Source organism: Medicago truncatula, chromosome 3, assembly GCF_003473485.1.
Source record: "Medicago truncatula cultivar Jemalong A17 chromosome 3, MtrunA17r5.0-ANR, whole genome shotgun sequence".
In the NCBI taxonomy this organism is placed as follows: Eukaryota; Viridiplantae; Streptophyta; class Magnoliopsida; order Fabales; family Fabaceae; genus Medicago; species Medicago truncatula.
In genome coordinates, this window is record NC_053044.1 from 55,269,169 (window position 1) to 55,285,207 (window position 16,039).

Sequence of the window (16,039 nt, forward strand, 5' to 3'; positions counted from 1 at the left end):
TGTTCGTGTTATATAGCAGTGCTTTTATAAAAATGATTCCCGTGTTTTGTTAGAGTGAAAACCGGAATCAAAAACAAAAAAATATCTAAAAGATGTTTCCGTTTTTCTGTTTTAAAAACTGAAAAAGCGGAACAGTTACAAAAAGATTTATCAAACACGTTTTACTCTTTTGTAATTTTTAAAAACTTAAAAATTGTTTTTGAAAAGGATATCAAACAGGCCCTTATTTTTATTTTTTAAATCACGAATAATGTAAAATGTGTTTTTTAAGTATTATGGGATCAAATTTTGCTAGAATGTCCGTAATTTAAAAAAAAAAAAAAGTAAACTCTTCACTTCCTTCCTCTCTTAAACCTATACAAATACACCTTAAGATTTCAATTGGTATGGTGAATAAACTTTTACCAAGTAATTTTTTTTGGGTTACATTACCAAGTAATTTATGTACGTGGTAAGATTCAATTTTGTTCGATTTCAAAAAATTATTATGAAATTATCAGTTTTTTTTTTTTATGAAATCAAGTTTGATCCCAACTATTTAAAAAAATATATATATCTATACCTAGTAAAACTAACACAACCAAGTTGTGTTGTTAGTGTTTATGAAAATAACTTATGATTTTTTTATAATTTATTTTCAACTTATTTATACAAACTCTCTAAGATTGATAAAAGTTGTTTGATTTTATTTTATCTTTTGTTTTTACTATTTCTATCTTTTGTCATAAATATAGTAATTTATACAAAATATTTTAAATACTTATATAAGAAATGATCGTAGGCTACAAGACAACAATGACAAACTTTTATAGTACTAACTTTGTTTCAAATTATATTTCATTATAGCAAAATTTATTTGTTCTAAGATATATATCATTTTATAATATTAAGAAATAATAACTTATAATTACTATTTTCTATACAAAATTTATTGCATTTTTAATATTTGTGAAATTCTTAAAATTGGTCTCTGTCTTTGTAAGTGATTATCAAATTAGTCCCTGACTCTATTGATATTTCAATGTAGATCCTATCTATCTCAAAAGTTTCTCAATTAGGTTCATGTTTCTGTGTTTTTGTCACATGACTAGACACTTAATTGAGATTTTTGACAAAGACAATGACTATTTTGAAATATTGTCAAAAATTTCTCAATTAGACTCATGTTTTCATGTTTTTTCTTCATATGACGAGAGACTTAATTGATTTTTTTTTTGGACAAAGATAAAGACTATTTTAAAATATTAATAGAGTCAGGACTAATTTGAAAATCATTTACAAAGATTAAGATTTTTTTTTTGGTTATATACCGAGATCAATTTGACAATTTACTAAAAAAAAATCTTAATTAAACTATTTATTCAAAATGTGTTAATTATCTATCATCGAAGAAAAGAAACGGTTTTTATGAATATGATTATTGAACTGAACACGCCATGACAATAGAATCTGCACTCTAACTCTTTCTCTTTCTCTCTCCTCCTGGTCTTGCGTGATGCCCTTAGGAAACGGTCACAAATTTCTTGTTCTCAATGTAGTGATGAAGAAGAAGAAGAAGAAGAAGACACAATACAATCTTCCAAGCCACTACACCACACAATGGCGAATCCCGAAACTCACCGTCAACACCACCGGTCTAAACCTCGACCCTCTCCATCTTCAACGGTTCGAATCAAACCACGTCCCAAAGACCGGGTCCTACTCACAAAGCTTCTCCGAGTAGCATCCGTCGCCGGCGGGATTCAATTCGGATGGGCTTTGCAACTCTCTCTTCTAACACCATATGTGCAACAGCTCGGAATCCCACACGCGTGGGCCAGCATTATATGGTTATGTGGGCCTCTTTCTGGGCTTCTTGTTCAACCCTTGGTTGGGCATTTGAGTGATCGGTGTACGAGTCGATTTGGGAGAAGAAGACCGTTTATACTCGGAGGAGCTGTTTCGATTGTGATTTCTGTTCTTATTATTGGTCATGCTGCGGATTTGGGATGGAAATTTGGTGATACCAAGAATCATCGCCATTCTGCTGTCGCGTTTTTTGTTTTCGGGTTTTGGATTTTGGATGTTGCTAATAATGTTACTCAAGGTCCTTGTAGAGCATTGCTTGGTGATCTCACTGGTAAATTTTTCTCCTCCTTATGAATATTATGATCTGAAATAATTTGCAATTGTTTCGGTGTCTAGTTGAGTAAACTTGAGTTCATTTCCGGAGTTTACTATAGTTCCAGTTTATAACTGAGGCAATTCGAAATTGATGCCTAAACTCGTGGAATTGTCCGATTGGACAAGTTAACAAACCCTTCGTCGTCAGATGTTAGGTAAGGTTGGTTATCTGCAATCTTCACTGGTGCATGACAGCATCAACTGAATTGGGCGTTTACCCAATCTTGCGTGTGCGCGTGTGTGCACATTTCTCTGTCACAACATGATTTCAATTTATTTGTCTAGCAATGAGTTAGCTTAAATGCTTGTTTACCAAACTACAGCCACTACGATAAGCATGAAGGCTTACTAGTACTATTTACCACAATTGATCAAATTTTAACTTGGTAAGTATTTTAGGACATGGTTCATTGTCAATTGAGCGTGCAACAGAGGCATCTAGGACACCATCGATAGAACTGGTTCAGATTGTAATTGGAAAGAATTTCTTTTATTGACAAACCTTAATCACGATCCTGCCTCAATACGGGCTCAAAACCTAGAATAGAAAGCTACACAGAGAAATTATAATTCTCGGAAGTTTAAGAGACGTATGGCTTCCCTCTCTATTTCATGATTTACAATTTTGGCGCCTTCCTAAACTTCCTATTTATTCCTTCAGCCTAACTAACAACAATGTTTAGTTAAACTCTCTTCTATACAAAACAACCCCTTTACTACTTCGGAGATTACTATCCTCTGCCTTCCCTTTAAATTTCCTTATGTAGACCCTTCAAACTTAATTAAGGACCTAGGTCTGTCAAACCCTATCTATGACTCAAGGCAGTTGATTGATGCTGTCATGTCACGCACTTACAGAAAAGTATGTTTACCGTTCAGATGATTTTTAGAAAAGAAACTGAACTTTGATTAATAAATCCCCCCTCTCTCTCACTCTCTCTCCATCCCTCTGTTAATTGGTCTATTTTTAGTGGGAACTTTTGTTTTAAATGTTTGAAATCAAATTCATGTATATACTTTTGGATGCTCATATATTTATATTTAGTAAAATTATTCATGCTGTATGAATATCTATAAATTCATATATCAATATATGCATAAACACTAAACGATAAAATTCAGCCGTGCATTGTTAATGAACTTGGATTCAGAATATCAACTTAAGATTCAAAGCTCTCATTGTAACGCATTTGAGCATCACATTTAAATCTCATTCAACATAGCTTGTTTACGAGATTGGAAAGATAATGGGAGATTTCCTTTTGTCAAGAATAGGAGAGGAAAAACGGATTGATTGTTTGGTTAGTCGCATTGTTGTGGTTTATATGGGGTTTGGGTCTTAGTAAGGTCTTTAAATCAGTTCTTAGTTTGGTGAATTGCAACTGCATTCTATGATCTCCCTTGACATTATGTATGGTTATATCAGAATGAATAAGATGCTAACCTAACAATCATTGCTACTCACTTGATTATTTGAAAGTTCGTCTCTGTCACATACCCCTTTTAGGAACTAGACAACTAATTTATCGAAAGGTAAATTATGTTTCTACTGTTAGATTTTGAAGGGATCTATATGCAGAGGACATTTCCTTTAAAAAGTTTTTTCATTTCCTGTTTAGTTCTCATTACTTTTTCTTCTTTGCACCACCCTTCCCTTTTGAATTTCTATGATAACATGGATTCCAGCTTGACTTGAAACTCCAATTTTAGAAAGTGCTAAAGCTTGAACTACTTTATGTTAAATACAGAGGTTTTGCAAGAAGCACACAATTTTATGTCATTATCAAACATGCTGTAGTTTGTTGTCTGTTGATGTAATCATTGGATTCATTTGAAGGAGAAAATGTAGAGAATGTAGAGTCCTTTTTTATAATCTCTTCAGTTTAGAAGGAGAGTCATCATAGTCATGAGATGAGTACATAGTGTTTAATTAAATAAGTTTTTGTATTATATATATATATATATATATATATATATCCTACGTTTGACAGATATTACGAAAGGATTATATTTGCAGAACATATTTTTATATATTTTGGATAAGATGATCCCAACTAAAAGGTACTCCCTCCGTCCCAAATTGTATGTCACTTTAGAAAAAATATTTGTCCCAAATTGTATGTCGCTTTACAATACCAATGAAAAATTAATGTTACTTTTCCTATTATATCCTTAACTATTTATTACTCTCTCTTCTTTCAATTCCTTCATTTATCTTTCCCATATCATTTATTGAGGACAATTTTGTAAAACAACTCACAATATCTCTTTCCCACACAATATTAATTACATTTCTTAATATGTGTGAAATGTCCAAAACGTCATACAATTTGGGACGGAGGGAGTAGGATATAACCTGAATAGTAAAAAAATAAGTTTGTTCCACATCGGCTGTCACCAGACTGTCTTCGTATGTACTCCTGAATGCAGTTTTAAGTTAAATTGAAAAGACTATAATTATCTTGCCTACATTGTTTTGCAAATGTGGCCTTAAATGTCTGAATAGAACTCCTAAAAAATAGAAAAAGACACAATGAGAGTTTATGTTAATTGTAACTCTTTTGAAAAATAAAAATGATTCGACTATGAAAAGCAAACACCAAATTGACATTGAGGAAATCAATATTTTAGTTCTTGAAATCGTAAGGGCTGGACAATTTAATCCCTCAAATTGTAAAATGGCAATTTAGTTACTAAAATTAAAGAATATAAGTCAATTTAATCATTTTTCCAAAGTTTAGCACCACTATTTTAAAGATTCTGTCTTTGTCTTGATGCGGCAAGAGACTATTGAAGAAAATATGTAGTCTTTCATTGGTTTTGATAGATGTTTTCTAAAAAGTTATTTTGGCGGAAGACTAGATTGATGTTTTTTAACTTAATGGGGCTAAATCTTTTTTTTTTTTTATAACTTAATGGCGCTAAATTATTATTTTGCAAATTTAAGGGACTAAATTGCCTGACCCTTACGAATTACGACTTCAAAGACTAAAATGCTGATTTACTCTATTGACATCCTTCATGCTTTATTTATCTATCTTTTTCGTCTTTGGAATGTAAGGTAAGGATCATCGAAGGACACGTGTCGCAAATGCTTATTTCTCCCTATTTATGGCTATTGGTAACATTCTTGGATATGCAACTGGATCATACAGTGGTTGGTACAAGGTCTTTCCTTTCACACTTACCCCTGCATGCAATATTAGTTGTGCAAATCTCAAGTCTGCTTTCTTTCTGGACATTGGTTTCATTATCATCACCACCTATATCAGTATCATGGCAGCTAATGAAGTGCCTCTTGGGACACCCAATGCTGAAGCAGAAGGGGAGTCAGGTGGTAGTGCGGAAGAAGCTTTCCTTTGGGAGCTATTTGGGACATTCAGATATTTTTCAAAGCCTATATGGGTAATATTGTCTGTTACTGCTCTAACATGGGTTGGGTGGTTCCCATTTCTTCTATTCGATACCGATTGGATGGGCCGAGAAATTTATGGCGGTGAGCCAAATGAAGGCACTAATTATGATACTGGAGTTAGAATGGGGGCACTTGGTTTATTGCTTAATTCAGTTGTTCTTGGAATAACATCAGTACTCATGGAGAAGCTATGCAGGAAGCGGGGGCCTGGGTTCGTGTGGGGAATCGCAAATATCCTAATGGCTGTCTGCTTCGTAGCAATGCTTGTAGTAACCTATGTGGCAAATACCATTGGTTATATAGGCAAAGATCTACCGCCCACTAGCATCGTGATATCTGCACTGGCAATCTTTACCATTCTCGGGTTTCCACTGGCTGTAAGTTGCTTTATCTACTTCTAAAAGCATATTGTTTGTTCGCTTTCTGTCTCTTATGTTCCTTGAAATCAACCTCAGTCCTTTTTCACATATCTTTTGAAGTCTCAATGGTACGTACATGTGAAGTGTGTCAATTGACTATTTATCTAAAATGGCAAGCCTTTTGTTCTTCTAGTTCAGTAAAATCCCCATACATATTATGTTCTTGCATTTTTCTTTTAAAAACTTTCAGTGAGTCGTACATGTGAAGTGAATCGACTCTTGACTGAATATTAGCCGCGTAATCTTAACTCATTCTGGCATATTTTCTTAAACTTTTAGTTTGAGAGTCACAGTGTGATGCAAAATAAATCTGGAAATTGTCCCATTGATTATGCATAAGTTTAAGAATGTATGCATTGAAGCCCTATATTTAATTTAATCTGACTTCTTAATCATTTCAGATCACTTACAGTGTTCCATATGCCTTAATTTCCACGCATATTCAGTCATTGGGGCTTGGCCAAGGTGGGCATGATTGATACCTTATTATTCTTTCTTAGATATACGATAATATAAATATTCATATTTATATTAATTGTCGGTACTTTCAGGATTGTCAATGGGAGTCCTAAATCTTGCAATAGTGTTCCCACAGGTATTGCCTCTTTCAATAGTGTTCCAACAGCTATTTTTAACCGTTAAATTATCCACCCCTGAACGGAGATCCAAATGAAGAATTGTAGAATTGTTTAACACTTCTAATAGTTGTTTAGCGGATTAATTTAGCTTAAATTCTAAAAACGAAGATCCTTGGAATTTTGCAGCATTCCTTATAGTATGTTTAAGTGAACTAATTTGACTTAAATAATAAAAACATATTATCTTGAATTAAGCGTGAGAAATGGTCCTGAGTCTTGAGGTGACCACTCACTCACAATTTCATCACTGGATAAAAAGTTATAATTTGAATGTAATCCAAATTATTGAGGTTGATACATGCTGTCTTCTAATGCAAACATCCCATTAAGATTATAGTCTGCAAAATTGCCAAAATTCAAACATGAAAACATGACTTTTTGGTCTCTTTCAATGGGTTTCTCTAAATAAAACTATCAGCACACTGGTTTTCATGCTGGGACCAGATTTCTACGACTTTTGGGAAGCACTTTAAATAAGAAACATGAAAATCAACACAGGAATTGTGACAGAAAAATTTAGAGGGGCTCATTATGATTGATTGTCATGTCCTCTCTGGTAGAGATTCAGCCAGAGTGGCATGAGCTATTTGTATTGTCATACAGATTTGCTGTAAATCTTATTTGCATTTTTGTTCTCCCAAAGACCCCATTTCAAGCAACTGCCTGACAAATTTAATGGTGACATGACCAACTTTTTGAGAAAGGATTTAGCGGTGCACATAATTTTTGTTTGTTTTTTTTGAAAGGAATTTTTGTTTGTTTTAGTTACTGAGGTTTATATGTTTTTCATATTTGAAACAGATGATAGTGTCCTTAGGAAGTGGACCTTGGGATCAGTTATTTGGTGGAGGAAACTCTCCAGCCTTTGCTGTGGCAGCTGTTGCAGCCCTTGCCAGTGGACTCATAGCTGTCTTGGCTATTCCCCGAACTGGTACTCAAAAGTCTCGAAGTCCAGTATGAGGTATCATCTTCATTCTGCTTTGGCACAGATTTCTTTTGAAGAGGGATTATGAAATTGAACAGGTAGAAATAATTTGTATATAATTATGTTTTACTTATTTTAGTAGGATTTTATCGAGTTTTCCTTTCACAAAGAACCTCTCCATCTTTTTTCTAATACGAATAATTGAATACATTGGTGCGTTTTTATCTGATTGGTCATTATTTAAAGCCAATGACCTAAACTTAGAGTGCCACTATTTTCCGAAGTTTTGGAAACTTCAAACTTTTTCCTTGTTTTCTTCTTCTTGGTGATCCTGATGAGTGAGTAGTCTGTTTAAACAATGAGAATATCTGTTTGGTTAACCATGGGGGACCATCTACTGGTGGCAAGAAAGAATGAATACTCTTGATGTATAAGGAGGATTACGGTACAATGTCAAAGAAGCAATTCACATTGCACTGCTTTTTCAAACATCCTGGCAACTCAAATGTAATCATAAAAGCTGTCCTAAAAATATTGATTAAATTATCTGAATTCAGTGGGGAATTTCTTCATTGTAAATCTGTCCCACCTGTGAAAGGTGTTGCTTTTAAATGTGGGGGTAAAGCACTTGGGGCATCTTCTATAGGTTCCAAAATTACTCAGGCAAACATCCTTTCCAACCAAGATCGGTTGCTGCTGATAGGGAATTATTCCCCATGAAAAATTCCTTTTAATTTGAGGCAAATCTGTTCATTGGTGCTTCGAGCATAGATGTGTCGGAATATTAGAAATTTGTGCGTTTGTTTGTATTAGTTTCATGAACGTGCTTAGTGGCCAATAGTGAATATGTTAATTGTGCTGAATAAAACCTTGACTGTGTACATGGTTGAAATGCTCTTAGGCATAATCTTTTTCTTTGAACACAAATATTCAACCAATGACGGGTTTTGATTTACACTGGTCATTTATGTGGACATTTAATTTATTTTGCTTCTTTTGAACCATGGAATAAATTCACATGTTAAATGCATTTCACTCTTCATGAAAGTCTAATTTGCTTTCAATTCTTCGTACAGTTCCTGTTACTAAGACTCAGAGCATTTAAAAAATACCAACCTTTTTATCATCATTTGTCCTAACTACTAGTGATATAATTTTTGAACCATGTGCCAGCTGCACAACTGAAAGTTTGGTTACCCTGCAAAACTGCTATGTTTGGCTTTAGAATTTGCAGGTTAATTATAGTCTACAGTTAGTTAGCGTTAACTGTTTGTTAAGAGGATTAAGTGAACAATGCTGACACATCTATAGTTTATTTACCTAATTTATAAAGTCCAGACTGTTAAATTTTATTGCTCCTAGTCATAAGCGGGATGAATCTTCTCTCTCATGTGTTATCAATCTCACTTAAACTTTTCCACTCCTATTTTTTACATCAAGAACCCATCCCACATTTTTCTATTCAATGATATTTTTTCATGTCAAACTGTCAAGAGAGAAAATCTATTTCCGCCATAATCATCCCACCTCTCTGTGGATGTGGAAAACGTTTAGCTAGATGGTTCTGGACCATCATAATCTTATGGAGATTGCTCTTTCGCACCTAAATCACCCCATTTTTTAAATTTGTTAAACCAATTTAAAAAGTGATTTAAGATTTAAAAATTATCGAACGGTAATTTTGGTGTTTTTTAGGTGTTTGTAAGCAATTACTAGATGTCTAATGATCAATCCTCTAATCTTATTCACATGCTTGACCCTTATCATACAAGATTTGTAGACCCATCACGGAGACCATGAGCCCTAACCCGAATATCATTGCACATACGCTCCAGCAACGCATGTTGGTTTTACTCAGTACGATGGAGATAGGAAGAAAGGTAAACAGAAGTTATCTGAAGATATGACCGACGTCTTGAGGCCACAACACGAGGGGGCTAATAACACAAGAGGGTCTGCATTTTACCCTAAAAACTAAACACACGACACATCGCCGGCGAGGTCTATCGTGTGATATTTAGCAAGCGAATTTGTTTGAGCTATCAGAGGAGAGTTATGGTTGTTAAATCTAGTCTTTTTTGTGTTGATTTTTGTTTTGTCTGATTCCCAATCGGACTATTTGTTTTACGATATCTTTTTTAGATATACCACAGTAAATCTGAATGCCATCATTACGTGATCTTGAGCTTTTATCTGTTATTATAAAAAAAAAGTTCAACAAAATCCTTTGGGTGGAATCTCAGGAACTTAGCACTTTGCCACATGAAAGAGGATGGCAAATTCCTTACGGGTTATATTCGAAGTGATATAGTATTAATTAATTCATTCATTGGACGAGACTGAGTTTTTTAAATTGTTCATTGTCAGAACTTCTTCTGTTGCTTTATTTTCAGAGCATTGGGTTCCCTTGCAATGATACATATCTTTCATTGACATCAACTGGATGAGCTACAAACCAATGGAATCTGACATGGGGTGGCCATGTGTTTCAGGCAATTTTAATTAATTTATCGTATAATGTACAATGAAACAAAATTGATTACTGGTCCTCACCGTGCAAGTGAAAATGAGAGTTAATCTATTCTAGTGTATGTTTCCTCATATACAATCAATAACACCGTGCACTCCTATACACAGACAGAATCATCACAATCTCATACCCTTTTTCACATGATTAATTAAATGGTTGTAATTGACGCACGTAATTATCTCTCTAATGTCTCCCATCTCCCATCTGTCTCTTCTTCATACGGCCAACTACCATCATTCTCCATTAACAGTTAACACTACAAGTGGTCCCTCCATGATACTTGAGATCAACACCTACCTCCATAATCCATACATATATTCACATATGTAGTAGATACATATACATATCCACCATGTCGAATTAGATAACCTTTATAAAAAGGGAAATGGGATATATATTTATTATTTTTATTTTAAAAAAGAGGCTTTACCAAAATACATGTCAATAATGAGTTCTTCCTAAACTTAAATTTAATAATATTGCCTCCCTTAGAAATTTGTTTCATCTTTTTTCTTCTTGTTTTATTTAGGGGGAAAATTCATATTGGGATCAAATTATCATTCAACAAGCTATATATACTAAAAGGAGAGTACATAACAATATAACATACAGCAAGAGGCATGCACAGAAAGCTTGTGGGGCCTACATTGGATGGTGGAGAAAACTTGCTTCCTCTGTTGTAGCCAAAGGAATGTTTTGGCCTTTGTGTGTTTCAGATGGTCCGTCTATTTATAGACTGTAGTTGCTTTAGCAATTTGGAATGAAACATGCATGGATTTGCTTGCCTTCCCTTCCTTATACAACATATCTTTTGCGTACGCTTACAAAAAATACAAATTATCAACCAGCAACCGTAAAAAACAAAATATGTTGACGTATAGTAAGTATATTATTTGCACAACAAATATCAATTATGAATTTCCTCTCAAGAAAAAAATATCAATTATGAATTGCCACAAATGTATGTATGTGTGAGTACCCTTGTAGTTTCAGAAATACCCCATGCGGCAAAAGCAGAAAAGAGAATTAGCTTCTCCATAATATATCATCACTTTATTTTTTTCCTTCCACTCGGGATAAAATTCGTTATGTTTCATACATAACGGAAATCAAGCCAAACGTGTGGTGTTTTAAAATATTATTATCCACATACAAATCCACTAGCTAGGTATTTGGTTTGGGCCATCACGGTCAAATCAAAACTGTGTCATTGATTTGACGGCTATAAAAAAACCATTAAAGCAAATAAATCCATCCATCCAAAGGATAAGACCGAACTTGTTTCTGATTTCCACACCCAAAAACCATAGCTAATTGGAAACCTCTGCATTACATTAGTTTTTGTTTTATCAGATTCCATTCTCAAATTGTTCTCCACTTTTTCAATAAAAAATAGTAATAATATGCTCTTTCAATTTTGAGAGAAAGCGAAAGCCGGTTGCCTCCCATAACTTCCATAAGGCATTTCTTCCATTCAACTTGTTCCTTCCATTTATTTCACTTTTTTTTTTCAACAAAATTTGATTTCTATTTTAAAAATGCCGCATTTTTTAAAAAACCGTGTAATAAATGCAAAACATTGAGTAATTCATCGTAGAATTTGTTGAGCATATAAAATAAATTTCTCCAATCAAATTTTCTTCATACGCACAAAATATAAAACTCATAACTATTATTTAATTTAGATTTAGATCAAATATCCGAGTCCATTACCACTCATACCAACTACAAAATTCCTTTATATTATTTAATTTAGATGTCCGAGATTTATACAGCATACAACTAACTACATGCTGGTAAAACTAATTATAAAGAAAATAATAACGGTCTTTTTAATTGAGAAATGATATTTGAACAACTATTTTGTGACAATTTTTATGACAATTTTCTCTTAAATATTCACATTGTATTTTTATTTTCTCTATCTATTGTTTTGGTTTTCTGCCAAGACTTAATTCTTTTATATATTTTGGTTTCTACAAATTGTTCTATAAAATGATGGTTTAAATAACATTGATATTCTAATTTGTACACTCTAAATTTTAGCATTTGGTTCCATTTATGACACGTTACAATTGTAGGGCCCAAGCCTTTCTTCATGCATAAAAACACACACTCACCTTCATCATCTTCCTCCCATACAAAATACACAAACCTCTTACATCTTCTCAAACAGCTTCAAACACAGTCCATCCACGATCACTAAGCCTAAGCTAGAAGCAAGAGCAGTGGTAGCTCTTGTATATTCTATCCTTTGTACATATCCAAAACTACTTGCTAGTGAGATATGTGTAAACCTAAGCCATCCCCATTTCTCTGTCCCACACAAACCAACCTCATAACTTCTGATCCTAAACTACTCATAAATGACCCTCCTCATGATGAAGTTCAAGATCAAAATGAACTTCAAAGATGGCCAACTCCAAATGAGGTATAATGACAAAAAGTAAATATTAAAAAATACAAGAAAAAATAACCCCAGTTATATATATAGTATATATATATATATATAGCATCATTTATTTTTTTGTGAATGTAAATTAAATGAAGTTTCTAGCTAGTTGCTATCATGTCTCTCTTAGTCACAATCACAACATATGAAAACAAACAATGCCAGTTTTATTATTATTATTATTATTATGATTAACAAACAAACATACCCTTGAATTTAATATTATATATAACTTTTGTTCTTAATGTATGAATATTTCAGGTGATAGAAGAATTGAAGGCCATAGGTAAAATATCAGGTCCAACAGCTATAACTGGTTTACTCTTATATTCAAGAGCTATGATCTCTATGCTTTTCCTTGGCTATCTCGGCGAGACAGAACTAGCAGGAGGTTCTCTCTCCATAGGTTTTGCAAACATAACTGGTTATTCTGTCCTATCTGGTTTAGCCATGGGAATGGAACCCATTTGTGGACAAGCTTATGGAGCTAAACAATGGAAGATACTTGGCTTAACTCTTCAAAGAACCGTTCTTTTACTTCTTTCCACTTCCATTCCCATTGCATATTTATGGCTTAACATGAAAAAGATTCTCATGTCTTGTGGTCAAGATGAAGAAATTTCATCAACAGCACAAACTTTCATTCTCTTTTCACTACCAGATCTTTTCTTTCTCTCGTTTCTTCATCCTCTTCGTATTTACCTAAGAACACAAAATATAACATTGCCATTAACGTATTGTTCAGCCATATCTGTTACTCTTCATGTTCCTTTGAATTTTCTTCTTGTGATCCATTTCAAAATGGGTGTTGCAGGGGTGGCAATAGCAATGATTTGGTTCAATCTCAACCTTTTGATTTTCCTTTCATCTTTTGTATTTTTCTCACGTGTTTATAAAGATTCATGGGTTTTTCCTAGTATTGATTGTCTCAAAGGTTGGTCTTCGTTACTTGCGCTTTCGATTCCGTCGTGTGTTTCTGTTTGTTTAGAATGGTGGTGGTATGAACTCATGATAATTTTGTGTGGACTTTTGGTCAACCCAAAGTCAACCATTTCTTCAATGGGTATTCTTATTCAAACAACTTCTTTGGTTTATGTTTTTCCATCTTCTCTTAGTTTTGGTGTTTCAACTAGAGTTGGGAATTTGTTAGGTGCTAATTCTCCTTCAAAAGCACGTTTTTCTATGATAGTCTCAATGTTTTGTGGTTTTGGTTTGGGAATTTTGGCTATGGTTTTTACTACTTTGATGAGAAATCAATGGGGGAGATTGTTTACTAGTGATGACGAGATTATTAATCTAACGGCTATGGCTTTGCCAATTGTTGGGCTTTGTGAGATTGGGAATTGCCCACAAACAACGGGTTGTGGTGTTTTAAGAGGTAGTGCTAGACCTACGGTAGGTGCAAATATCAATTTGGGGTCTTTTTATTTGGTAGGTATGCCTGTGGCTATTGTTCTTGGGTTTGTTGTGAAGATGGGTTTTGTTGGGCTTTGGTTTGGGTTACTTGCAGCCCAAGGCTCTTGTGCTATTCTCATGTTGTATGTGCTTTGTACAACGGATTGGAATGATCAAATTGAAAGAGCAAAGAATCTCACAAAAGCTACTACTACCATTGGTTTTTCTGATTCTACTACATTCATCACAAAAACAGTACTGCGTCATGATAACAACAACAATAAATGTGGTTGTCTTGAAGAGATCATAGTAATCACACATGATGATGCTACCAAGACATGTACACACTCACTTGAATCAGACCCACTGCTACCAAACATGTAGACACTGAAATTAATTAATTAACCAAGTTTATTTTCGTCCATTTCTTGGGGAGAATCGAAATTATCAGAATCTCCATTTATTGGATTAATGTAATGTAGAAATAGAAACTACTTAATTTGCTCTCATTTTTCTCTAGATGCTCTTATTAATTAATATATTAAGGATAACAAATTTTAGTTTTAATTGAATTATTGTTATTTTGTGTGGACACACCCGTGTCCATGAAGTTTCATCATATCATCATAATAGTAAAAGTTTACGTTACAAATGTACTTCAAGTCCCCTTAAAAAAGTTGTAAAATGACCAGTAATATATTAATAATTTTCCTTGCCATCGACTTCGTTTAAAAATTTTATTGCTATTTTTCATACCAATTCATCGACCAGACCTAAATGTTTGGCTGCTGTACAATAGTATAAATATAAATAAAATTAATTACATGCACCGTACATATTTATTTATAATGGAGATGGAGAGAGAGAGAGAAGAAGAAGAAGAAGATGCGCTGTTTTAATAAGTTCTCCATAGATAGGACCATATTCAGAGAAGCATTGGATTGAGTTGTCGGTTGTTTTTGAAGGAAAACAAAATGAGTTTGTTTTCTGCCTAACTTTTGTGTTGTTTGTTCCCTTCCATAAATGGTAAATTCTTGACTGTCCATAAATGGAAAACCAACCTCTTAACACACTTGCAACCACACGCCTAATAACCTTTGTATATAAATAATTAAATAAACACACACTTTCTTTCATTTGCACAAACATCACATTCACATTCCTATTCCTATTCCTATTCTTCTCTCTCTTTTTACATTAATTAATCTCTTTATTTAGAACTACTGCTACCTAATCAAGGGAAAATTTCATATCCTAAACACTCCCAATCATAGTATGATAATGAAAGTTTCACACATGATTGCTCTTGATTGACTTGATTATATATGAATAAATTTCAAAGGATCTAAGTCTAATAAGTAATCACGCATTCTAATAATCATTGTCCTACAATTCCGTAATATTGACCTACCCTATATATGGGATGGGCCTCTATGTATGTAACTTATTTGTTCTCTTCTAAACCGCTCCTTTTGCAAATGAAATTAATTTGTCATTTCGTTGTAAAATGTTTTATATAATTCTCCCTAGATTAAAGATAAGGTCTGAATATAATACAAAAACTGTTATAGTATCAGAGTTTGTCGATCGAGCCACCCAATATATATTCACGCACCAAGTCTAAATCTAATAGTGCTGGGTGTGAGAAAGTGTATTAGAAAAAATCAAGTCGCACACAAAACAGACCCAAGTTTATAAAAAGTGACATTTATCACCTTATTAACCAGTTTTGTAAAGATGAGTTAAATCCAATACAAAAGCCTAATATATTATGTAACTTTTGAAATACTTATAGTTAAAATAAAATAGAAAGGTTATGTTAACCGGTGCCTTTAGGGCACTCGTTAAGGAAACTAAAAATAGTTAGTTTGTATTGAATTCAGCAATTTTTTTACTTTTAAAAAATCAAATATATCACTTTTCACCATTTCTGAATACAATATTTCTAAATTTGTCCTTTTAACCAATGCCTTAAGGTATTCTTTAGCATTTCCCATATAATTTCTCCCCAAATTTTTTTATTTATTTTTGATAAAATTATCCCCAACGTTTATTAGGACCACTATCTATATGTTTGCATGATCGACACACGTCCATATGTG

The 16,039-nt window shown here is 33.4% G+C and overlaps 2 protein-coding genes and 1 long non-coding RNA gene across 5 annotated transcripts; 2 read left to right on the plus strand and 1 right to left on the minus strand.

Moving 5' to 3' along the window:
• The first annotated feature begins 1,406 nt into the window (after nucleotides 1–1,406).
• Nucleotides 1,407–11,231, plus strand: LOC25490158 (sucrose transport protein SUC4). Of its 3 annotated transcripts, none has more exons than XR_003010645.2 (6): nucleotides 1,407–2,119; nucleotides 5,225–5,955; nucleotides 6,399–6,462; nucleotides 6,549–6,592; nucleotides 7,437–7,658; nucleotides 10,620–11,231. XR_003010645.2 is itself a non-coding variant. In XM_013606623.3 (5 exons), exons 1-5 carry the CDS (start codon nucleotides 1,600–1,602, stop codon nucleotides 7,593–7,595), a joined length of 1,518 nt encoding a protein of 505 aa, XP_013462077.1. In that variant the 5' UTR covers nucleotides 1,407–1,599; the 3' UTR covers nucleotides 7,596–8,481. The 3 variants fall into 3 exon arrangements, 1 of the variants encoding a protein (XP_013462077.1); XR_003010646.2 differs by lacking the exon at nucleotides 10,620–11,231 and adding an exon at nucleotides 9,333–9,739; XM_013606623.3 differs by lacking the exon at nucleotides 10,620–11,231 and having other exon boundaries at nucleotides 7,437–8,481.
• Nucleotides 10,465–11,377, minus strand: LOC120579636 (uncharacterized). The gene is made up of 2 exons (XR_005645366.1): nucleotides 11,070–11,377; nucleotides 10,465–10,910 (listed from the first exon to the last, which is right to left on the minus strand). It is a non-coding gene; the product is annotated as an uncharacterized lncRNA (long non-coding RNA).
• Nucleotides 11,378–12,107: 730 nt separating this feature from the next.
• Nucleotides 12,108–14,585, plus strand: LOC11435474 (protein DETOXIFICATION 48). The gene is made up of 2 exons (XM_003603628.4): nucleotides 12,108–12,521; nucleotides 12,804–14,585. Exons 1-2 carry the CDS (start codon nucleotides 12,378–12,380, stop codon nucleotides 14,319–14,321), a joined length of 1,662 nt encoding a protein of 553 aa, XP_003603676.2. The 5' UTR covers nucleotides 12,108–12,377; the 3' UTR covers nucleotides 14,322–14,585.
• Nucleotides 14,586–16,039: the final 1,454 nt, after the last annotated feature.